Here is a 25,059-nt window from a genome sequence, read left to right on the forward strand (position 1 = left end):
GCTTCCGGCACAGAAAAAAAATCATCACTCTTTTCAGTTTGATACGATTTTCGATTGGAAAATTCGGGTTAGTTCAAGCGTCAAAGTTATGGTTCCATAATGGAATCGAATTTCGAAACGTTCCCCAACCGCGAATAGATTTTTTTCCCGATCGAATATGACTGGATCGTCGCTTCCGTTTCAATTTTCTCTCGCGGCGCGAAATGTCTTGGCGCAATAGCGAAAAAAGGGCGAGAAATTCCGCGAGTTACCGCCGCCGCTGTGGAAATTGAAAATGCAAATTAGTTACGCAAAATTTCGCGTATTTGTTTTTCTTTCTAAGGAGTAAACGCTTTAATTTATAGGGATATATCGCGCGCGAGGGAAACTCACCTGAATAAACACCAAGTTCTATTTTTAAGCGATGATAACGGACAAGGAATGTTTTTAAATGTTTTGATTTGGTGCCAAAAAATTGTTTACTTTCTAAGGAAAAACCATTATTTTCAGTTAATTAAACGCGAGGTTAAATTAAGCTTATGATCTAGATTCGCGCGGACACCGATCAGCTGTTGTCAAGGTCCAAACGAATCTTTCGTTGGCGGATACGGGGGCAAGTTTATAGATAAATGCAAAGTAATCCTAAATGTAATTAATGTAAATATGCTAAAAAAATTAACTTTTTTTAGGTAATAAGAATTTCTTAATAATAATAAATATATAAAAATAACTACATCATAAAATAATTAAAAATATATAAAAATAACTACATCATAAAATAATTAAAAATATATAAAAATAACTACATCATAAAATAATTAAAAATATATAAAAATAACTACATCATAAAATAATTAAAAATATATAAAAATAACTACATCATAAAACTTGTCGAGGTTAACGGTAATAGTTAGTGTAGGGAGCTGTTGGCTCGATCTTGTGGCATGCAGGGCTTGCCACCACCCTCCTACGCATTGTAACCCGGCCACCTGAATTAATGGCTTCAAAAGTCGCATGATGACTTAGGCCTAAGGTGGTGCCTTGGGTATTAGCCTAGCTGATTATTATTATTATTATTATAATTAAAAATATATAAAAATAACTACATCATAAAATAAAAATATATAAAATAACTACATCGTAAAATAATAATCTAATAAAAATGATAATATTATATTATTTTTTTAAATAATTATATTATTCAATTCAAATAGTGTTTATTTCCTGTAGTATAACACGCGTAAAGGCGCTTTTTATAATATAATATTATAATAATAAAACGTTATATTGTGTATCCGTGCTCGTGGACGCAAGGGCGACAGGGTTAGTTTAACTGACACGCGATATTATTTGTTTACCGTGAACAGTTTTAGAATAATTTTCCAGTCTACAGTGATTACCATCTTCACTGTCATGGTAACGAGTTAAATGGGACTCGCCAAAATGAACCATTTAATTGGGTTCGATTTTCATTAAGAGAGTAGCTTAACGAAAAATAAATTCCAAGATTCATTAATAATCTCGCTGTAACCAGTTATTTCGTTTCTCGAGAAAAATGTCAAAAACCCTTCACCCTCAAAACATTACCACTAAAAACACCACTAGACATCTTTTCCACTATGCCCAGATAAAAAAATGATAAATAAACCGTAAAATTCTTCGAACATTTCCAGTATCGTTTTCTCGGGGGCACTCAAAATATTAGAAACCTCCAATTTCATTGAGAAGACAACCCCCTGGCCAAGCCGCGGTGCGATAAAAATACGCCCAATCCGAAACATTGAATGGATTTATAATAAGTATCTTGGAAAGACGAAAATATATTTCGCGTCACGGTGATTCCCGCGGTATACCAATACGTAAGCTAAGGATGAAATCGCCGAAAGCCTAATATTTCTACGTAAGTTACGGGTTTGCTATAGACTTTTTATCCCAACTGTCACGTGATTTGCGGACAACGAAAGGGAGTAGGAACCGTATGGGAAACTTGGGTGCCACATCTCGATTTCTAAGACGTAAGAGCCTATTGGCAAAGTCGGGCCCTTTAAAAAAGAAAACGGGAGATCTTTAAAAAGCGCCAGAGCAAAAACCCGACAGGAAATGGCGGGCCGCGGGGTTCAAACACCTGTCCGCTCCACTCTTGACACGAAACGAATATCCAAATAGCCCTAAACCTTGGCCTCAGCGTCGTATCAATGACGTTAGAAAAGACGGGAGGAGTATCGTACGCGCTGCAAAAATCATCGGCAGCGACCGATAGAGGGGGCTAAAAAAAACGGTTCGCGTAATTTGCGTTAAGACTGGTTATTAGATAGTTGTTTTCTTCTCGCTTACCAGTTTTTCATAGAAGAGATTACAGCCTAGACGCGAAGGGAGGGTTTGAATTATAAAATTAAATGACCGGAAGGAAAAACTCGTTTTAAAAAACTTTTTTCTTTCTCTGTATTCGGCCAGGGGACACGACATTCAGTCAGGCAGAAAGAAAAGTTAGTTACCGTAAGTTTTGCCACTAGGGGCCGCCACTGCTTTTTCTTCTTCTCTATTTTTAAGGGGGGGGGGGGGACCGTTTTATCAAGAAAATTTAAGGGACCAGATTTTTCGGCCATTTTTACGCGGCTTTTAAGATAATCATAGCTGTAAAAAACCAGAGCTTCTAACTTACGTAGATATCGAAGATAGTTGAGGCTACGGGCTTTTGTTTAAGTTAAAACGGCTACTGTAGATTTCGAATAGAACCTTTTTTTTCGGTCGTTTAATCTTGTTAATTGGAAAGTATCATTGACCCATTGGGTTCGGCAATTTGGACAAGCTTATTTTGGGGTAGCGAAGGGGTCCAAGGAGGGGAAGGGTTGGTTCCTACCGAAATTAGCACCCAATTGTCACAGCGAGATTCCACGACAACATTGAGAACGCGATGTGAATTTTTAATTGGGCTTTAAAAGAGGGAAGGTTGTGGGAATTTTGGAGCTTATTGGTTTAAAGGTGACTTTACCAGTCTATCAGTATATTCTTTAACTGCTAGGAAGTCGTTTATAGAGTTATTTTTAAATTAATATAAAATGGGGTAGAACTGAAATTTTGATGATGCATTCCTAACTTGTTAACATTTTTTTTAATTGTGAGAGTTTGTATGTTTTACAACATTAAATTTCTTGTTAGAATTTGGCGAAATATTTAAGATTTTTGAGCAATAATGATTAATTTTAGCTCACTTATTTTACACAGTACCAAAATTAACGATGGTAAACTGTTTCAAGTCGAGCTTTGTATATAAGCCTACAAATATGGAAAATAATTGTAAGCTTAAATTTTAAAATAACAAAAGTAGTTTTTTAATTTTCTATGTGCAAAAATAATTTGCTCATAAATTTATTTTTAAACGATAATGACTATACGGCTCGCGAGAAATGTCAATTTCTGTACAAATTCATTTTTCTTTCATTCTTGGAAGAAAATTCATTTTTTTTTATAAATATACACGGTTCTATGTACAAAATAATTGGGACGAAAAACATTAAATTACTTTGTGTTTTTATCATAATAAATCGGAGGTCGATTTTTGTTTTATACAATTTACGTTCAAAAACACCAAAAAATCTCTCGTTTTTTTCGAGTTTTGACGTGAAATTAAAAAATAATTAAAAGGACTTTTTTAAGTACATTTTTTTCGACTTGTTGTACTTTTTGAATAATATTAATCGAACGATCACAAAATACATTCTCAAATCTTTGGTCTCCTTTTTTTTAAAAGAACTACATTAAAAAAACGCGTTAAAACTTTTTAACGCTTTTTTCCAAAAAAAAATTATTAAAACAAAAGTTCATAAATATAACAATTAAACATGCTAAGAACTTAATAAAAAACTGTCGAGAAAATTTTAAAAAACTGGTTTTCAATTCATTATTTGAAACAGTTTTCGTATTTAAACTTTTTTTATCAAGGCACGAAAAGGTTCATTTTTTCTATATACGATTGTCAAAAATGTATAAGTTTTCTTTTTCTATCTGGCTTTTCTTAAAAACTCTCTAAATAAATTAGGACTTAGTTTTGGAACAAAAAAAATAGGAGGGAAAAGTTTTTTTCACTTAAAAAAACCTAAAAAACGAAGCGTTTAATTTTACACTTCCGTCGCTAAAACGTCCTCGCCATATTGTGACGTATAATGGTCTTCGATGACGTAGATACCGTGCGGGCATACCTCCCTGGGCGTTTCTGACCTGAACATGGGCTCACTATTCAAAGAAAAACAAAAAAACAATTGGGTTAGACTTAATCAACTAAGTAAAGAGAAACGTATATATAGTGGTCTCGACCAACTCGTTCGATACTTGTCTAGTTACAATTTTGAGAACAATCCGTATAAAATCGATTATACGCGGCCTTTATAAAATATCCCGAAACACGTGGAAGGAAAACAAAAGGACATTTTAAATAGATATTTTTGATTTAGCCTCATTTCCCCAGGAAGTTTGAAGGCCTACTGTCCCACTGATCCTAGCTTTTAATTCGGGGAACAATTAAGTCCGGAATAGAACAATTGATTCTTAAGTATCCGTAGCGAGATTCCCCACCCCGATATTGGCGCGATTAAAACACCAGACGAGCCTACATAATAATTGAACCGTATTGACGCTGGTCAACGGAACCTTTCTAGAAGCCAGCTACGCCTAAATCGAAACGTTCCTAGACGGGATACAATACGTCGCCCCGGGCTGTTTTACGATTAATTCGCGTTAATTATAGCTTATTAAAATCGAGGATACGAGAGGAACGAGGATAAGACAGTAAGTAACGACAACAATAGAGAAGGGATGGCGTGTTTACCTGATAGCCGCGTGCGGTTGCTGCGAAGAGGAGTTATTGGCGGAGTTGTCGAGCTTCCGGTCCGCGTTATTAGTCCTTTGTAAGGTCGCGTTTAAATCGGAACTCGAATCGTCTTTTAGGACTACACTCGCGACGCTGGGACACCTATTGACCGCGTCCAAGTTCGTTCGTTTATTGTTAGTCCTTTGCAAGGTGGCCGTCGTCATGACGTTGGCACCCGCGTGGTTGTTGGGAGGCGGCGCCTCCAGCTTGGCGTTGACGCCGTACGAGGAACTGTCGCTTTTGTGGACCCCGACCGGGTCCTGGCACGCGGGCCCTCCGAGGCCGTTCGTCACTTTCAGCGTCCTTCGCTGAGCGGCCCCGGCCAACGAGGAGCCTTTGTCCAGCGGATTGACGATCTGCTGGCTCTTGTCGAAGCACTTGGAATTGTTCATGCTGTTCAGTTTGTTTTGGCGCGACACTTCCGCCTCGTGGCGTTCTCGCTCGCGGCGCTTTCGGTGGCGCACGATCAAGATGACGGTGACGGCGATCAGCGCCAAGAGAGGCACCGCGGCCGACAGCGTCGCCACCAGAGCCACTTGCTCGGGGCTCAAACGTCCTTCGTCGGGCGAGCGCGGCTCTCCGATCTGCCTGGACAGGCCCACGACTCCCGTCGGGGCCCGCTTACTGTCCGTCAGGTACGAGTCGCCGTCGTCGCCGCCGCTCCTCTCGAGATCGTTGTTGACCACGAGGACACTTTGGGTATCGCGCGGAAGTCCGGCCGACCATCCTCCGAGGAGGCCCGGACCCAGTTCGCAACGTTCGCCGCCGAAGCCCGAAGGACACAAACAGACGAACTCGTTGACCCTGTCTTGACAAGTGCCTCCGTTCAGGCAAGGGCTCGAACGGCATTCGTCGATATTCAGGGAACAGTCTTTGCCCGTGAAACCGGGCTGACAAGTACAACGGAAGTCGTTCAAGAGATCGTGGCACGTCCCGCCGTTGGCGCACGGCTTCAAGAGGCAATAGTCCACGGTTTGCTGGCAGTTGTCTCCGGTGAACCCCGGGACGCAGTGGCAACGGAACCCGTTCACCTCGTCGACGCAGGTCCCTCCGTTCCGACACGGGTGACCGGCGCAATCGTCCACGTTGACTTGGCAATGGCGGCCGTGGAAGCCGATCGGGCATTCGCACCTGAAGTGGTTGTTGTCGGAATGGCCGATACATCGTCCACCTTTAGAAATAAACCAAAAGAGGAACTATTTAACACTCATTTCCAAAGAGATACGAGCGAGTAAATAGGCTTATAAAAGTCACTTATCTCGTACACTAAATATCAATCTACATTGGTAGAAAAACAGTCATTCATCTTTTTACGCGTCAAACATTCTTACTCGGGAGGGGGTGGGGGCAATAATAAATCAATGCCTCTTAACCCTTTTCCCCTCCTAAACATCTCCTATTTTTATCAAAACGCGTCACGGCGTCTTCGGGGTCAGCGACGTCTCGATGGAGAACGTGCTCTTTAAGCCGTAGATGGCGCGGCGATCGGCGTCTATAGCAACCCTTAACGCGATAATTGGGGTCGAAAGGATAATTGCGAGTATTCTTCGATAATAGTTCTTTGGAAGAGCCCCATTGTTAAAGCGTGCGAGGGTTGCGTAAGTACAGTTAGGCCTAGTGGCTATTATTTATTTCTCGACAATTTTCAATCGCGTCCCGGGATCCTTCTTTTCTAACGCGGTACCATATTCCGGCAGAAGGAAGTTGTCGGGGAAAATTGTCTGGCAATAGTCCAACAATAGGTGGCGTTACTGGAGAGGAGATAGATTGAAGGGTCGTCAGGAGGGGGGGGGGGAACGAAGACTTTCTCTTCGCCAATGATTTTAAAATGACTTTTCCCGAGCCACCCTCCTCCTCGAAATCAAATTTATTTCTACGACAAACGCGATGGAAATTGGCTCTTTATAATCGTCGTGGGGATAGCGGCCCTGGGGCCTCTCCCGGGCCACGAACGATAGAGAAAATTCAATCGATTCACTTAATTTTATCTCTATTCTTTCCGAAAGATCGCGCACGCGAAATCTGACAAAAGGGACCCAATTTAAACCATCCTGGGAGGACCCCCGCGCCAGTCAAAAAGACGGAACCCCACCCTGCAGGGGCCAATTTGATCGTCACCGCGAAAGACGAGACTCCGATGGATTAATGACCCTTGGAGAGAAAGTATTTCCCAGAAAAGCCCTTTTCAAAGAAATCCCCGAAAACAATGATCTCAATCCAATAATAATTATTTCGTCGAATCGTTCTTCGAATATTAATTATTCGAAATTTAAAAAAAGCGACTGCGTTCGTGACTAACCCGAGAGAGAGAACGTTCGTAGAGTGTCGGGATAACCTTGAATGGGCGGAGACAGAGGTAAAAGTCAGCGAGAGTGGTACGCTTACCATTTTGACAGGGAGAGGGTTTGCAAATGTCCTTCTGTTTCTGGCAGGCGTCTCCCTCGTATTCGCCGGGGCAGATGCAAGAGAACTTTTCCTCTTGGCCCTCCTGGTAAGGAGCCGGGATGCAGGTGCCCCCATTCGCGCAAGGCGACGAACGGCAAGCTGAACTTAAGATTTTCGTCTCGCAAACAGCCCCCGAGTAACCAGACGGACAGATGCAAGATACGTTCGATCCAGAACTCTGAGAGAGAGAGAGAGGGAAAAAAAAAACGTAATTAACTTAGAGAGGGAATAAAATATAGAGTATTAAAAGCCAGCCAGCCTATACAGACTGGGTCAAAAGAGATTCGGAAAATACTTACGACGCAAGTTCCTTCGTTTTGACAAATCGGGGCGTGACTGGTGGAGCAAAGGTCGGTGCGGTTTTGACAATTGTTCCCGGAGTAGCCTTCGGGACAAGCGCAAGTGTAGGACCCTTGACCGGTATTGGTACAAGTACCGCCGTTTTTGCAGGGTTTGTGATTGGTACAGTAGTTCAGATCTGATTGAAAGGAACAAAAAAAGAGAGCCAACGTTGAGAGAAAGGTCGCCAAAAACCGACAGATTTTAATGACAGCGAGTGGGATGATCTCGCCAGGTAGAAATAAAGAGTGGGCGAGCGCCTACCTTGATTGCAGAAGAGCCCTCCCCAGCCTTCGTCGCACGTACACTGCCAAGGCTGGTTGCACGTGCCGTGTTGACATCCCGGGTAGCGGATGCATTGGTCGCAAAGACGCCCTTGCCAACCCGTCCTACAACTGATACCAAAATAAAGCTCGTTTAATTTCTAAATCTTTACGAAGGTAAAATAATGGCGTAGTCGACGTTTAAGGATACTTACATACACTCGTTGGGTTTGTTGCAAGTACCGTGCTGCTTGTGACAACCGGGAGCGCATATCACTGAAGGGAAACAAAAACGGGGAAAATTTAATACAAAATTGCGACAAGCAATTATTTAGTCATTTTACTAAGATTTAAAAAAAAACAGCGTCTTTTTGCGAAAAAAACCCTTTTTACGTTAGGCCTACTTGTTAACGAGGTACAGCGGGCCAATATTTCGCAAAAACCAACTCGCGAGATGGCCGCCAATATCGAAATCGTGTCGCGCATTAGAGTAATCGAGAGAAAGAAGTTGCGCAACGGAGTCGAAGATCCTTCCTCGTAAAGATGGATATGAAAATGTCATAAAAAAGGGGAGCCCGCGAAAGGACGGAAGGGTGGGGTGGGGTGGGGTACGTGGGAACCAGCGGAAAGAGAGGAAACCCCTCTGACCAAAATCTCGCAAGACGGAGCGTCGCCACCCTCCCGGCCGAATTTGGTTTTTAAAGGGAGCGAGGTGCGCGTTTCCCTTCTGTTTACAACGTGGCCGCCTTAGCACGCAGATGCGCCAAGATTCGAGCGTGCCCCGGACGTAGGCCATTCGTACGGGGGAATAGACCAGGCCATATAGGCCAAGGAACTGGCTGAACGCGCTTCCGCGCCAGAGGGGCTAGCCGCTGCGGATACGCTCTTTTTTCCCACTGGATTCCCACCGTATCTTCGTCGTATCAACTCGTGGTGGTGCTGGTGGTAGTGGCGTTCTTGGCGACCGAGTTCAATCGACGGTGGAGGTCGAACCCGAAGGATGGGTGAAGTCCGCGCGCAGAGTATCGCGGCCGAACTAGACGGTGAGATCCCTTCGAGGGAGGCCAGATACTACAGCTGTTGCGTTCGACAACTTCTTTGGGATAAATCCACACTGCCCCCCCTCCTATTGCAACCCCGGATTCAACCTTTCGGAGAGACCATTGTGATGGTCCCTTCACGTCCCGGGACAGCTGCTGGCGTCGATACTAAAATTGGAGAGGGTTTCTATATACGAAGTCCCATTATAAAAGATGGGGGATTGAAATTCGAATCCACCCCGCTGCCCCCCTCCATTTTATAAAACTAGCTTAGGGTGGGGCCGTGGCAGTCAAAGGTTATCGAGGGACGGTTACTGTACCACGCGTTACCAGGGGACCCCGTTGGGAGAGGTCATACGCCTGACCCCGTATCGAAATGAAAACTGAATGCCCGTAAAATTTAATTAGGTTTTTTCGCTCACCGAATTCGTAACGACTTTTCAGCGGTTAAAAAAGGACGGTTCCGTTTAACGAGATGGGTTTCGAACTATATTTACCTTTAGTGCAGTATTCTCCGCTCCAGCCTGGAAGACAGACGGTTTTGCCTTCCTCGCTGCACGTGTAATGTCCGAATTTGTCGTCTCGAGGTCGACACAGAGACGTGCAGCCCTTGCCGTAGTAATTGGGCTGGCAAAGGACTCGGTAGGCGTACTTCAGGCTGACCTGGTCCGTCTTGTTCACGTGCTCCGTCCAGTTGTGACCCACGTCCAGCCATCGAGGCGTGGCCAAACGAAAGATCAAAGACGAATTTTGACCTGGGAGATACCAAAAAATAAAAGGTTTAGATTTTCCGACACGTTCATTATATCGGAATAAATGTATAAGTTTCAATTAAATATTTTTTTACATTCTCAGGTATCAAAACTAACCGGGCTATATCCAACCCATACAGATAGCGAAAGAAAGACATCTGCGTCAGATGTTCCAAAAGCGGCCCCAGAAAACCGCGAAAGAGAAGCTAAATACTAATCGACTCGGTACAAAAAATACACGAGGAAAATTCTTCGAAATCGATAATGTATCATCCCCACTTAACATTCCTCGCAATGGTTACAGTGCCATCTAATATACGATACATTACGCCTTTTTGGACAACTATACTCTATAAAAATCCAGATAAATATGCAAATTAGCGCTTCTGCAAATGATAATAAAAAAAATCGTGATATCAAATTCGCGCGGGGCCATTTTATCAGGCCGGGAATCTAAACAGCTGTCATCCAATTCTAGAAAAATATTTTAATGTCAGTGAATTCGAGTTCAGCGCGAGTAAAGGCCCCCCTCCCCTTTCCAAACCTATACGTAATATTTCCGCTCAGCGTACTTCGCTTCGTCACCTATTAGCTATCAAAGCCGCGAATAATTAGGCTAACAACGCCGCTGGTGGTGATGGAAGGAACCACGCGTTGAGTCCCCCGCCGAAAGTGACACCATATTTTTACAATTTTTTCCCAACATTGTATAATATATATTACGCTTAGATGAATGAGATATTGTATAAACAGTAGGATTTTATTTCACACGGGGGGGCCCTCGTCAATCCCGTGTCCAAACAGGGCCGAACACGCAACCAATTTGCCCACCATTATCCCCGCACCAATATTGAATAGAGAGGACTAATTTCGAGGTGGGGATATATCGTACGACAAAAATATATCGGTGACATATGTCGCGTTTAATATATACTGTTATTATTAAATATATATATATATATATAACGCCACGAAGTCAGTCCTGATTAAATGGAGGAAAAAAATATATCATTTTTTCTTCTTTACTTCGCTTCAATAAATTTCTAAATTCGGGGCAAAGCTACAAAATCAATTCGCATCGCCGACATTCGAAAATATATATATTTTTTACGTTTAAAATATTTTATATTTTTAATTTATTTTTTACGCTTTATTTTCCCTCTTCTCCTCAATTAATTCGGTACACAATGGGTCGTTTAAAATGCCGGTAAATATATAATATGGAAATAGATGATATTACAAATTATTCAGCTTCGCCTTATTATATATTATACAGAAAGCGAAATTTATTTGACTTCTTTTAGGCCTCCACGCACGCGACCCTTTGGCGAGGAAAGTTTAGACAATACCACCACCCTCGTTATTAATAGAAAATGAAGATGAAATCGTAGATAAGACCGGTTCCGCCGTACAGACCGTACCCCCCGTCACTGGCTTTAACGTAATTGTCGGGCGCGACGTTAAAGGTTGAAAGAAAAGGTTCCAGAAGGAGATGCCAACGTACGTAGAAAATAATAAAATGAAAGGTTCTTTGGGGCTTTCCGATCCGACAAACCCGCTCTAGGAATTACGCATGGTTGATTTTTTGACCATATACAACCGTTAAGAGAAAAATCCAGCGACCCTGCAACACGCCAGATAGTTCGGAGAGGGACTTAAAAACAATACAGGTAGATAGAGAGCCTTTTTCGAATCCCCCACATCCCTACCGACTTTACAACAAAAAAATCCCCCCCCCCCCGCCCTTAGGCGAGAAGAATAATAATAAAAAGTAATTTTACCTTTTCTAATCGTTCATCTTAAATTTTAAAAGCGCGGCAAAAAATTGACAAAACGGAAACTGTTATATTGGATATCGTCATAATTAATTCAGGCTTTATTTAATTTAAAACGAATTAATTTTACGAGAACGGATTATACTATAGCAGGATATTTATTATTTTACGATACGTTAATTTTGTTTTACTATTATTTATTTTTTTAACCCTCATCATGACCTAGTTCGCGTTAAAAAAAAACTAAATGTTAATATCCACTTGTACTACCGTCAATGTCCTTTGTCACAAAATAAATGTCTAACAACATCCTTAATACCGTCAAATAAGTCTGAAGTCGATAAATTACTCGGCTATTTAATTACCTCGCTACACTCCAACCGATAATAAACCCATCATAGGGACAAAAACAAGCCTATAAAATGGTCCGCAAAACCTTCTTTTCTATACGTAGGAAAATAAATACAGAAGCGGCCTTGTTTCCGTAAAGTTATTGGAGATAGGTAAGCGGCTTGCCTTTTCGGCTCGTACGCCAAATCTCTCTTTTTTAGCCGGCTCGGCCAGAGAACAAATTTTCTTCTTTTTTTTCATAAAAGAGCGAGTGGCTGACGGCTACTGTGCAGTCGATTCTCCGACTAACTTTCTCACGGTCCGGGACCAGCTTGCCACCCCCCTCCCCGCCCCTCTTTTTTCTCTATCTTTCTACGGTAGTTTTCTTTTCCATCCCCCCCATCATCTTCCTCTTCCAAAACGTCTTTTGGCATTCCCTTAGCAACGCGCCCCCCTCCCCCGGGGTCTCCATCCTCGAAATGTTCTACCTCCTTCTTCGGCCCGCGGTAGTCGCGAGGCTCCAAAAAAACAAACCTTTATCATCCCCCCCGGCCTGCCTGCCCGCCTTGCCCTCGCATCTTTTGCTGTGGCTTTATTTCTTGGCCTTGAGGCGACAATATTGTTAAAAGAGATGAAGAAGGGGATGCGGAAAGCTTCCGATATTAACCAGCAGATGGAGTCAGTGTCGGAAATAATGAGATCGCTTTCTCTATATATATACTCCATCACCCCCTCCTTTCTCTATAAGCTAACTATCACCCCCCCCCCATTATAATATGCCTACGGTTAAAACGGCTTCTGTTTGTTCGAACGGTTAGGTTAGGGTATGGGTTTAATTTTATTTTCAGTGAGTTGAAGAGAAAATTATAATTTAATATTCAAGGAAAATCGTGAAATGAGCTGGAAATATTTCTAAGGATAATCCCTCGGAAATTTAAAGCGCAACTAAAACGGATGAGCCGCCCCTTATCACCAACTGCCATTCCTCGAGATTGAAATAAACGAGGGTAAACTCAATTACAGTCGGAGAATTTAAGTAGCCTAATTATAAACCCCACGCTGGTCGCAACAGCCTTAGCGAGTCACTTTACAAAAATTAACCCCGAAGACGTTACAACCGTAAACCATAAATCAAGGTTCTTGACAATAATCTCTCGACGTTCTGGCGCAAAAATAGTCAAATACACTAAGACAGGGTGGACATTGAAATCCGAGCTCTTTTGTTGGTCAGAAAAGGTTCTCCGGACACACGCCCGATCGGGTGAGAATCCCTAAGTACGCTGGACACCTATGAGTGATGGTCTCGAAGGACATCATTAAGTTCACGCCCGGCCCGAGAATTCCCAGAGAAAAGTGCCCATTACGCGCCGATAGATTTGGGTGGTCAAAAAAGCGCGTCCAATCGTGGTCAATGAATGGTCAAACCTACGTTCGGAAACACCCATTAATCTTGTCCTGATTTTCTACGAAAAGGGTGGGGTAGCCGATGTTCCCGAAATACGTCGAAGCGAAGTTTTATTCAAAAAATAAAACTATTTAATTCTATCGTCTCCTCCCAAAAATTATTTTTTAACGGCACACGGAAAAAATGTAATTTGCTTAAATAATTGACGAGACTACAAAAAACCGATAAAGAAGAGTTAATCTCTAATTTGAATAAGAAAAAACCACGATGGTTAATTTTCAAAGATATCTCAAGCATCTTTGGTTTTTTCCATCCCGTAAAAGTCGCGAAGAAAAACGCGACAGGCATATTTAAATCGCTTAACCGCTATTTAACACGAAAGATGGCATTAGCGAAGTTTCACCAGATACGTACGACCTTGAACTAGGGAATGAATATTCAGTCGTACTTTTAGTCGAATACATTGTAATTAAAGGACGATTGTTTTAAGGACGATTAAGTTTCACCTCTCAAAATCATCACGTATTTACTAAAACCTTTTTCCCCGTACATTTATCGCAACCATCTTTCGGTTGGAAAATATCGTCCTAATAATCATAATAATTAGGAAATTTTCCTCGACTTACCGGTTGGTGTGGAATCGCCATCTCTCGCGTTCCAAGCTTCAATAATTAACGAAAATGTTCCCTGTTTAAGAGAAAACAAACAGAAAGAAATGGTCAATATCGGAATAATTGGAAGCGTCGCTCAAATTTCGTGGTCGTATTTGTAACGAGTTCTTACCGTCCACGTGAATTCGAAGTGGAACTTGATGGGGTTTTGGAAGGAAGACAGCGGGTAGGTGTCGATGGCCGCGGAGGAGTTGGTGAGAGGAAAGACGATCAGGCTGTCGTTACCCATGACAGGCGTGACCTTTGAACCGAAGGTGCATACTCCGTTGGGGTCGATGTCGACCTGGTAGTGTTGCAAACACACTCGGAAGTACGTCCGACAACTTCCGCTACACTTTTTGCCGTCGCAACACTGACCCAAAGCGTCGCGGTAGTGGTCCAGATTCTCGAAGGAAGAGAGGCGAAGCTCGAACACGCCCTCGCCGGAACATGACTGCCAAAATGACATTACATTGACCATTAGTTTTAAGACCAAATATTAAATAACCCTCGAAATGGTAAGCTTATTTTAAGCGTATGACAATTTAGTAGTTTTCTCGGCGCAATTTTACTAGTTGAAAGTGTTTTATATACGAGGCTAAACTGAATTATATTTATCAAACTCTTTAAGTACGCGAAATAATACACGGGGTCGTATTTCAATTAGGTGAACTTAGTGAAAAAAGATAAAATTTGTTAATTGAGATAAACGTAATTTTCTAATTGGAAAACATTAAGCAATTCCGACAGCCTTTTAATAACTTTCTCACAATCCTAGCAAATTAAATTAACAAGGTTATTTCAAATTCAAACTATTTATCTCCTTTAACATACAGATTTCCAAATTTCCTAAAGCCATAAAAAACATTTAAATTGAACCCCCACTCCCTTCGTGTAATATAAGAGAAGGCATTTAAAATATTCGCGATTATAATGATTACGACACAAGCCGCGACGATTTTTACGACCCTCAAAACGACATATCTCTCCGTCCTTGTCCATATATCGCGGCTATAATGTTCGGTTTGGTTCAACGTTCTCACGATTCCCAACACAAACGCAATTAATATTAAAGAGAGAAAAAAATGTGTAGAAATATATTGGGTAAATATTAACTTGACACCGTGCGTAACGCGTACAACGCGATATACTTTAATAATAAAAGCGCATTTTTCCCCAGTGAGCCTAGTGGTTCCAACCGATCGAAAAACCTTCTACAAGTTTAATGTACGTTTAGGTTGGAGTGATTTTTTTCCCTTCCATCGTCACCGGTTGTCCTTGTTGGGCGAGTAAGCGAGAAAATATTACCAACGTTTCCCGGTTTAAATACGTTAAGAAAATTATTTTCCCACACTTGCTCAAATTCCGAGTAAATACTTGGGTTTATACTTTCCCCTGGTGGATGTTTCAAATTAAGGTCAAAGCTACCAACAAAAAACACCATGCTATATTTATTTTTTACTCTTTTCATATTTTATTTTAGTAAAAGCGTTTTATTTGCTTTAAAAAATATGAGGACAAAATATCACTTATTATTAATATAAAATTGATAATTTTACGGATATTTTTTTTACCAATTTAAATTTTAAATAAGCGGGTAAAAAAATTAATTCATTTCCGCACTGTTTCTCGTGCCAATATAAGTTTTCGGGGGTGACTAACGGAATGGGAATATATATGAAAAAAACTACGCGGAGAATAAATTAAGCGATGTAAAATAAAGGGAAATAGCATCCCTTGGCGAAAAAGAATCTCATCTTCTAGTAGAAAAGGGAGGCTCGGGGTGAGGAGAGGGGCCGTCACGCGTCCAACGGCGAGCCGGGCCCGCGCGCAACGTCCCTCGCCGCAGACTCCGGCGTAGTCTGCATCTCTGGAAAGTCCCCCCTCGCCGCGAAAGAGGGGGCTCGCGCTGTTCCCGCCGAATAAGCGGCTCACGTGGACGGCGAGCGGCTCTGACCTTGTTCGTGGCCTGAATTGAGTAGGTACGCGCCTTTCACACGCTCCCGAAGACCCCCGAACGAGGCGAACCCGAAGCGCGCCACCCCTCTTCCCCGCCGCGCTCGCCGACCAAAAATCTCTCTCTCATTTCATACACTATCGACGAAATATACGCCTAAAAAATGTTTTAAACACCCCAAAAAGAAGGCTCTAAAAGCTAGCAAATGCGGGTCCCGCACGTCGCTATACGTCGCGGAAAAATATCAAAAACCCCAGGCACGCGCTTTCGATTGCCGAACGAAGGACTCGCGAAAATTTCGAAAAAGCGTTGTTTTTTTTTCTCTTCACTGTCAGTTCGGGTAATGCCGACGCTCCGTGAGAAAATAGTTCCCGATAGATTACGTTATAACTGGATGGAGGGCGTATACTATTAGGAGGGTAAACTTATACCAGCCAGAAGGAGAGTAATTGGCCGATACGCCAGAGGCGAAGAATCTGATGGAAGAGATTATTTTTTGACGTAACCGAGGCTTAAGTTTTTTGTTTACATTCGTTATTTTTAAACGAGCTTGTATATGCGTTGTAAAAGCTGAATGGCGCGTACGAGCCGGTGTTTTCGGGAAGTTAGCTAAATCTAATCACGGAAAAATGATATAAAAAGCACCGTTTCCGTCGCGGTTGTTACTTTTTTTCTCTTTAACTATTGGATTATATCCAAAACTATTCGTTACTAAAAGAATCTCTTTTAAAACGCGAACAGGGTTTACGACCTTTCGAGAAATTTTTTTATTTCCTCAAGTTATTAAATACGAGGTTATTCTTTAGAGACGAGATCGTCAAGAGTAGGTTTATAATAGACCAATAAGAGTTTGAAAAATATCTACAAGCGCGTAGTGTTGGTCGTTGAAGCCTAAAAACCAACTAGGTTTTTCACCAACGCTATTTATAAAACACTCTCGAGGAAACTAGGCAAGACGCAAAATACCGAGAAAACTACGCGTCTTCGCTAGTAAGGAATAACTTCTCGCGAGGTAAAACGTAAGGGAAACCAAGTTCGAATGGCTTCGAGGATGGGTGAATCGAATAAAACGTTTCGGGCTTACCTGTGGCGAGAGAGTCAGGAGCAAGATGTTGGTTGTCAAGAAGACAAACGCTTGAGATCCAATGGTATTTCTTTTCCCTGACATGTTGAAAAATCAGGGGACGCGGAGGTAACGCGTCAAATGTTTAATCCAAATTCGTACAAAATAGTTGAGAAATGGCGCACTGTATTTTCTTCGATAAATATCCGATCACTCGTTGAAGAGACGAAATATTTTCGCGTATCCGCACGCGAAGATGCCCGGCAAATCGGGGTTGTCAGAAGGCGGCTGACGAAGGGCGAGAGAGCCGCGGTTCGCTGGCCGCTGTTTCCGCAGCGGCACGCGGCGTTCGATGCACCATGTTCTCTTCTTCCGTACTAGTTAACAACAACCGCCGGTGCTCTCCTTGTTTCCGTCGATTCTCGAAAAAATCCTCGGCTAGTTGTCGTCGCTACGATGATGGTCGATGGACTGGCGAGTGCTCCGAGATCCTGCGTTAGAAAAGAAAACGCTTCGATTTTTGCCGTTCGACGCGGATGAGATTTTGTAGGCCGCGTGGAAATTTTTGCGTGAATAAATTTTCGTGACTAGCACGCGCGCCGCGTGTGCTTCCTAGAACGCATACTGTCTGAGACTGTCGCCTAGGCGCGCGGAGATTCTAGGTTTTTATGCGAAGCTCCTCCCATCGAGCCTCTTTTCTCTCTCTCTCTACGGCTGGCTTCCGAGAGTAGTCCCCCCCCTCTCTCTTCTCAGCGCGCGCCCGACATAATGCGCTACAATATCATCCCCTGAATTTCCTTCCCCCATCTCTCTCTCTCTCTCTCTCTTCCTATCCACTCTTTTCGTCTATAGCTGATCCCGAGATCACCTGAAGTCAAACCCAAAGGCAGATGCTAACCGGTATACTTTCCCTCGACGTTACCCTACCTTTGATCGGCCTACAGAGTCCGCAACCCAGGACTATACCCCCGAAACAGACATGTGGAGAACGCGGTAGCCCTAAAAACGCAGACATAATACAAAAATGAGTTTAGCTAGATTTTAGCGCATTTTTGTCTAATGTAAATAATCGATAGAGTTAAATCGGAACAATAAACAGATGAACCAATAATTCAACCATCAAATGACGTTCCTGTTATATTACCATTCGTGCTACTAACTCATCATCCTTATTGATTTTGGCCTCAGCCTCCGAAACCATAGCACATCCTAAATTAACCGAATTTTTCCTAAATGGGTAATGCTAATCATCAGAAGGGGGGGATAATTACGCGTCTATCACGACCCCCCCTAGTGAGCTCCGAAACGCCGGTAGTTATCAGAGAGCCGGCGGCTTCCCGGCGTAGCATATCTCGCTTGACGACTTTCGCATTTTTACATCCTCGATCGAAGAACGGAGCGCCATCTATCGCACGACGCCACAACTATTTTTACAAAAAAAACTAAATTTTTTTTAAAGATTTTGACGGAAATTTTAAATTTAATAAACGGTATTTCGGAATATAATAAACTATAATTATTTAATTTTTTACTTTATGTGCCAAAGTGGTATATTTATGTTTATTCAAAATAATAGGGGAATTATAATATACTGTAATCCGCGTCGCCCTTATAACATTGGCAACTAATCACTGTGCCGCAATCAGTCCTATTAGTGAGGCGTTTTCGCTAAAATATTTTCCCAGTCGGAAGTGTGCCTGGATTGCGTTAGAAAGTAAAACAACAGAAGGATCACTTACGGCAGCTTGAAATGCCTAAGAGGGGGGGGGGGGGGCAGATACCTGATTGAAGGGACGGAGGGGGGGGGGGTGAAGGTTTTAAAACAAAAAGAACCCTGGAAAAAGAGACGCGCGACGGCTGGCTTCCGTTCGGGTCCACCAGGTTTCGCCACCTTCTCAAGAAAGCAGCTGGTGACACAACGCGAAATGGGACCTTGGTTATTGTCGAGAAGACAGCGGCAGACGCTAGGTACCATCATCCACTCGACCCCCCCCCCCCACCTGCGAGTTGGAACTCCTCTTATCTGGGAGGATGAAGAGAGGCCCGAGAGGTTTCAAAGGAAAACCAAAGATGACGCCTGGCGTTTCGCGTGACGCAAAAATTTATAGATTCATTCCCCTACACCGTTTCCCCCCTCTCCCCCCCCCACCCGCTTTTTATCGTTTCGCGCGAGACTGGTAGCGCGCGTCAGCCGCGAAAATCCGAACCAATCACGGCACGCGCGCGACTAACCGCGCGGAAATTTAAAGGTGCGGTACCTATGGGGAATTTTTTTTGAACATCATCATCCATCCAGGTATTTTCAGGCACGAAAAATTCGGAGTGTTTTTTTTTATTATTATTTAAATCGGGGGTAGCTGGTAATATAGGACTAACTATAAAAAAAAATCTAGCCGTTGGTAGCGTAAAAAATATCCAGGCTGCTGGGTAACTCGGTAATTCAGTTACAGATCTAGGTGCGCCTAAATTATTATTATTCGCCGCGGTATTTCGGTATTCATTTTAATGGATCGAAGCATTAAATCATTATATAATGAACGTATGCTAATCTCAATACGAAATAGCCATTACGACAAGCTGCCAATGTAAATTCCTACATTTTGAAGGAAAAAAAAGTTCGTAATAAACAGTTTCTAAATACTAATAAAACGTTATATTCGAAATTAATAAAATTCCTATCTATTTAAAAGAAAACTTATAAATTTGGAGCGATTAATTGAGAAAAACAACAGCAGGCGTTCAATATTCGTCCGTGTGTCGGAATCCGGTCTCCGCCAACCCACTTGTGACCAGAAGGGAATGCGGAGGTCGCCACTCCGTCGATCCCCTTTTTCCTCCTCATCCTCATTCATTCGAGTCCATCAGAATGATTCTCTAGTGTATTTAGCGCCAAAGGAGTGAAGCATACGCTTCCCCCGGAGAATCCTTCAACGCGTGCGCGGACGGAATATGGCGCGCGCCAACTAGGATAAGTCGCATTTTTCTACACGGGCACGCGCCGTCTGTCGCGCGCGCGCAGCTGCTTTTCCGAAATACCCCCATCGCCACCCGCCCCTCCCCCCTTTTAATATTTCCATCGAACAGCTTGGCACGTGCCGAAGCCACTTCCGAGCGTCAAAGGGGGGAGGAAACTCTCAAGAAAAAGTCTTAAGTTTCCCCCCTTTTTCTTTTACTTGAGTTTTGGGTAAAATTCTGGAAGGAGAACCACCACCACCCTCCGTCTAAACGGTGCCTCCCCCCTCTTTCAGCCCCCCCGCCATCAGTTTTAATCATCCCCCACATTTCATCCCCATACGTAGAATTATAAGAACGCTCAACAATATCACCGGTATATATATAAAAAAAAAACCTACTACGACGCGTGCAGCCGGCTTCCGGTGGTTTTCCGTTCCCCCCATTAGGATTTTTATATCCCCCCATTCCGCTACGTCATCGATGGCGGAACCAATCGCGTTCGGAGAAAAACCGCGAAAAGTAGTACTTTTTTAAAGAAATCTTCCGTTCCCCCCGGGTCTAAATTATACACGCGTATTTTGACTATTTGTAGAATGTACTATCTGACAGAGCGCGCGCGCGCGGGGTATTAAAAATGTTCGGCGTACCGCTGTTGCTCCTATAAAACGAATATCAGTAAGAAACCATCTGCCCCTATATCGAGCGACTAGTATAAGGGAAAAGGCTATATAGGCGGTGGTGGTGTTTCTCTCTCTCTCTCCGATAAGCGCGTCGCTTTTTGAAAAACGCACGCGCTCGAGAGGGAGGGGAGGGCGGGCGGGGGGGAAGGAAGTAGACATCTGTCGCGTGGCGGTCGCGTGCCGGCAACTGCACGAGCTATTAAAAATAGACCGCGCGCGCGCGAGCGCTCTGGCACAGATTTTTGCGGGATAAAAAGTCGAAAGAAAAAAAAAGCAATCGTCGGCGCAGCTTGTAAAGCGGCGGACTCGAAATTCGCAACAAGTGAGAGGCAATCTGGCAGCTCGCGACATTTTGCGCCGGAAATAATAATAGCGAGCGGGGCTGTCCGACCTACATTTTTCTCTCACTAGGACTTCTAACAAAGATCGCAAAGGGTGCCACCACTACGACGGAGAGTTTTGGGAAGTAAAAATAGTACGGTCCATAGTGTCACCATCGGGTCTTGTTTTGGGATCCGTCCGCACCCTCCTGACCTTTATACACAACGACCTTTTCATTATTATTGTTGTTGAGCGTATTCTATACGTTTATAGGGTACCGGGTTTAACCGATTTCTATATTGTCATTTTAATAATTTTACGTTTATTGGTATATAATAATAAAATGAAAATTATTCTAATTATATTTGCGTAGTTATAGAAGGGGCTAGGGTCGGCTTTCACGCGTAGCGTGGGTGTTAAGACGGTTAGAACGTAATCGAGGGGCAGATCACTCTTGTTACACAACCAAATCTTTACACAACCAAAACTACAGATTTGATTTAAATCGGGTTTAATTAGAATTTAATAATCCTAATAATCAATTATTATCTGCCCCTATAAGCTATATTATTTATTTGGTCTATTTTCATTCACGTTATATATTTTTTATTATTTCCACTCGAAATTTACGAACAAAAACAATCAAAAATCCTGGTTTAAAACAAAAACTAAAAATTGAAAGCAATAAAAGCTTCGATAATCTCCTAAAAGTGAAGGTTTATTCGAGTGAAAATCGCGACATAAATATTACGAGACCCTATTTTTGTTCCTTATCCCGTCTCTAATCCGATAGTCAACCCAGCGCGGTACAGGAGAGGACCCAGCGCGCTCGCTAAAAGATACAATATTTGGGAAAAGTCTTAAAAAAAAAAGGTGATACAAAAAGTGAACTTCAGAAGCCATTTTTCTCGTACCGAAAACACTCCAAAATAGTATTTTATCTCGCGAGAATATTTTGTCAGTTCCCAAAATGGATGATAGTCAGGAAGACTACGAGGCGAGTCGGTGCAAGGCGGGGAGAGGGTAAAGTTTTCCCTTTAACGGAACCGCGGTAACGATCCTTCACGTCGGAAAAAATGGATTTTAAACGAAACAGTTTTGGCCAGTAGCTTTTGAAATCACGAGAGAATAGCGGCGAGGAAAAAATTGGAAAGCTGTCGAAATTTGGTTGCCATTTTTCACTCGTCTCTCGAGGGATGTTTTAAAGAGCATCTTTTTTCAATTTGTTATAAAAAATATCATTTATACGGAACTCTGGAGTACCGAGTCTTTGAATGGAAGCTCTTAGGTTCTCCACTTTCTATTGGCCCTATTAAAACCGCAAGGATGTTCTGCCGTTATGACTAACCGGATATTCTACACTTCAAGAGTAACCGCTAACTGTCCTTATTAATTTTAGGGTTATTCAAGAGCCGACTAAGGTTGTCCCGTTACGAACCACACACGTTGAAGAAAAACGTTCGAGTCATTTACACCAATTATACAAAATACTAAAATTACTAATCGCGTTTCACAGAGATACTTTAAGAAAACAATAAATAACTTCCGTTATAACACTTTATCCCCCTAAAAACAGTTAAGGACAATATTTTCTTTTAAATAATTATAATCCCCTCATATTTTTTAGCTATTTCCATAAATAAGAATTATATAACCAATATAAGAATTAAACCCAACAACAATTTAAATTGAAAAATACAGGTAGTAAGAAGTTTGCCACCAAATTCAGTGGCGTATTAACTATACACTCTGGCCCCTAGGCCTCACTGACCTCGTCTCGGGGCCCCATATTTTTCTTATTTCCGCGGGGGACCTAGGCTAAGGCCTACTTAGCCTATTGGTTAATCCACCAGTGAACGGGTTTAAAAGAAGCTAGAGATAATTTGCGCTATATACGTTAAAACACGTAACGCGTGCTAGCAGAAGAGTTCCGCTATTTAGTTTCTGGGTTAGATCCCAGCTTGTGGCATTGGGTCAAAAACTCTGAACAACTCCTTCCGCGTAAAAACTTGTTGAGGTTAACGGTAATAGTTAGTGTCCCTTTCCAATAAAACTTAACAGTATAATAGTTAGTGTAGGAAGATGATGGCACGAAGGGCTTTCCACTACCCTCCTACGCATCGTAACCCGGCCACCTGAATTAATGGCAATAAAAGTCGCTCGATAACTTAGGCCTAAGGTATCAACTTACAAGGAGAGTACCCGAGATGTTTATTGCCGATTTAGTTCAAAGTCGGCCGTAATGTAGATCTATATGAGATATTAAATTTCCCGAAAGAAGACGTTGAACTACCCATTCGATTTGCCATGGCAACCGAAAATGTTTTTGACCACTTACAACCAAAATAAGATTTTTTCCTTATTTTACCCAAACCTTTTTACAAATTTACCCTAAAAATGTTTCAATTTACCCAAACTTGATGAAATTTACCTAAATGTGGTCCAAATTACACATTTCGTGATCAAAATTTTCGTAGCTAGGACCCTGTGAAACCGAGAAAATCCCATGCTTTTTTAAATGGAGATTTTATTGTTTTAAGTGATCAAAAACATTTTCAGTTGCCATAGCTAATGTTAGTTGATTACTATTACTCCTTTATAACTATACTCTACATACTTCCCAATACAATATAGTATTATTAACCGCGGTATAATCACGATATGAGAGTTTAGTGTCAAATAGGCAACCAGGAAAAGACTTCTAATAGCAGCCGACGTCAATATTAAAAATGTACTCCGGGCATTAGGGAGAATATTCCGAGTGAGTCAGGAGAGAGCCTTATTACGCGCGAAAGGTGTATGGTCTTGTCGAAGCACACCGTCACACCGAGGAAACGACACCCGCTGACAATGACTTCGACTTCCGGCGACCCGGGTCCCCTCGCCTTCCGACTGCGCTCCTCGAAGACACAAGACGACTCTTTGTTTTTTTATCGGCGGCAGCCGAAGAATTAATTATTTTCCATCGCCGTCCCATTGCTTTATGAGCTAAGCTATAATTAAGCGTATTTCCTAAGCGCGCAACAACGGGTTGACTCTTTCCGGCGTAGCATCACCTGACGTCCGTGTCTGTCGCCTATTACGAAGTTTCTATCTCTCTCTCCCGAAATTACCGCTATATTTCATAAATGAAAAATTGACTTTTTTCGAGCGATAGAGAATGCCTTTATGAGTGCAGTAGAATAAAGTAACAATCTTTTGTTCCATTGTTAAAGTCTAAATATACGTACGCATGGTATATGGTAAACTCGCAAAATGTGTCATTTTCTATAACGGAATTTTGGGAAATTCATCACAATAGGACCGCGGCAGCCACGTTCGTTGAGGTATTATTCGGAATAATGCAGAAATTAATTCGTATTTAATTTTGTTTTAATCGATTTAAGTACCGTAATTATAAGCATTAAGTCCCGCGCGGTTTAAAGATGCGCGATTCTAATGATTGTCTTCTGTTCGGAATAATTTAAAAGCGGAATCTTTTGGAAAAACTGGCTCGCGCGTTTCACTTTTCAAGGTTACGATTATCACGTAGACTCGAACGAATAGAGCGTTCTATAAATCGGCCAAACTTTTCATACAGACTATAGAGCTAGTTCAGCGGGACTAACAACTTTTGTTATTCTTTGGTTTAAGAGAATTCGGCTTATGTACTGTCTATAGAGACGTATCTTTTAGGAGTTGTAGGAGGGACCCTAGGTATTCAAGTATGATTGGGATTAAGAATATTTTCATGATCTAAGTTTCTTTTTGGGACTATAATTTGCTTATTTGCCATCATACATTTATTACAAAAATCATTTAAAATAAGAAAAACGGTGCGGAAAGCCGGAAATTAGTGAAGCCTAGGCTAGCAACTACGCTACTCCTAAAAATCGACTGCTCTCGTTTCTTACGGGTTTGCCAGGTAAATATTTTTTTCTCACTCCAAAGGGGGAAAGCACACCACACCGATTTTATAGAACGCTCTATTGGAGAATCAAAAAACGGTATTTTAATTAGTTTAATTACGCGTAACAAATTTCGTTAGTAACTGTTATTTTCGTAGTGTCTGGCATTCGTGCAAATCCCATACACTGTAGAGAAAAATTATTTTGGAGATTTTGGAAATCTTGAAAACTTGAAAATCCAGAAATCTGGGCGAAAATCAGTTTCAAAATCAGCACGAAAATTGAGTTCTGAAATCCCAAAATCAGTTTCTGATTTCAGAAATCATAGAGACTCAAAATCCCGCACGCAAA

The 25,059-nt window shown here is 42.1% G+C and overlaps 1 protein-coding gene across 3 annotated transcripts in view; it reads right to left on the reverse strand.

The window, feature by feature from the left end:
* Positions 1 to 3,358: 3,358 nt before the first annotated feature.
* The window catches only part of LOC149941013 (uncharacterized), a 59,938-nt gene continuing 38,237 nt past the window's right edge, over positions 3,359 to 25,059 (reverse strand). For all 3 annotated transcript variants that reach the window (XM_090178066.1, XM_090178067.1, XM_090178065.1), the window contains 10 exons: positions 16,887 to 17,356; positions 13,979 to 14,299; positions 13,822 to 13,882; positions 9,431 to 9,688; positions 8,109 to 8,169; positions 7,895 to 8,025; positions 7,591 to 7,769; positions 7,232 to 7,469; positions 4,805 to 6,017; positions 3,359 to 4,212 (listed from right to left, as the gene is read on the reverse strand). In XM_090178066.1, coding sequence (XP_090034192.1) covers positions 4,098 to 4,212; positions 4,805 to 6,017; positions 7,232 to 7,469; positions 7,591 to 7,769; positions 7,895 to 8,025; positions 8,109 to 8,169; positions 9,431 to 9,688; positions 13,822 to 13,882; positions 13,979 to 14,299; positions 16,887 to 16,970 — 2,661 coding nt within the window. In that variant the 5' untranslated portion in view covers positions 16,971 to 17,356 and the 3' untranslated portion in view covers positions 3,359 to 4,097. The remainder of the gene's footprint in view (positions 4,213 to 4,804; positions 6,018 to 7,231; positions 7,470 to 7,590; positions 7,770 to 7,894; positions 8,026 to 8,108; positions 8,170 to 9,430; positions 9,689 to 13,821; positions 13,883 to 13,978; positions 14,300 to 16,886; positions 17,357 to 25,059) is intronic.

Source organism: Leiobunum rupestre, chromosome 6 (assembly GCF_980474605.1).
Source record: "Leiobunum rupestre chromosome 6, qqLeiRupe1.1.hap1, whole genome shotgun sequence".
NCBI lineage: Eukaryota > Metazoa > Arthropoda > Arachnida > Opiliones > Sclerosomatidae > Leiobunum > Leiobunum rupestre.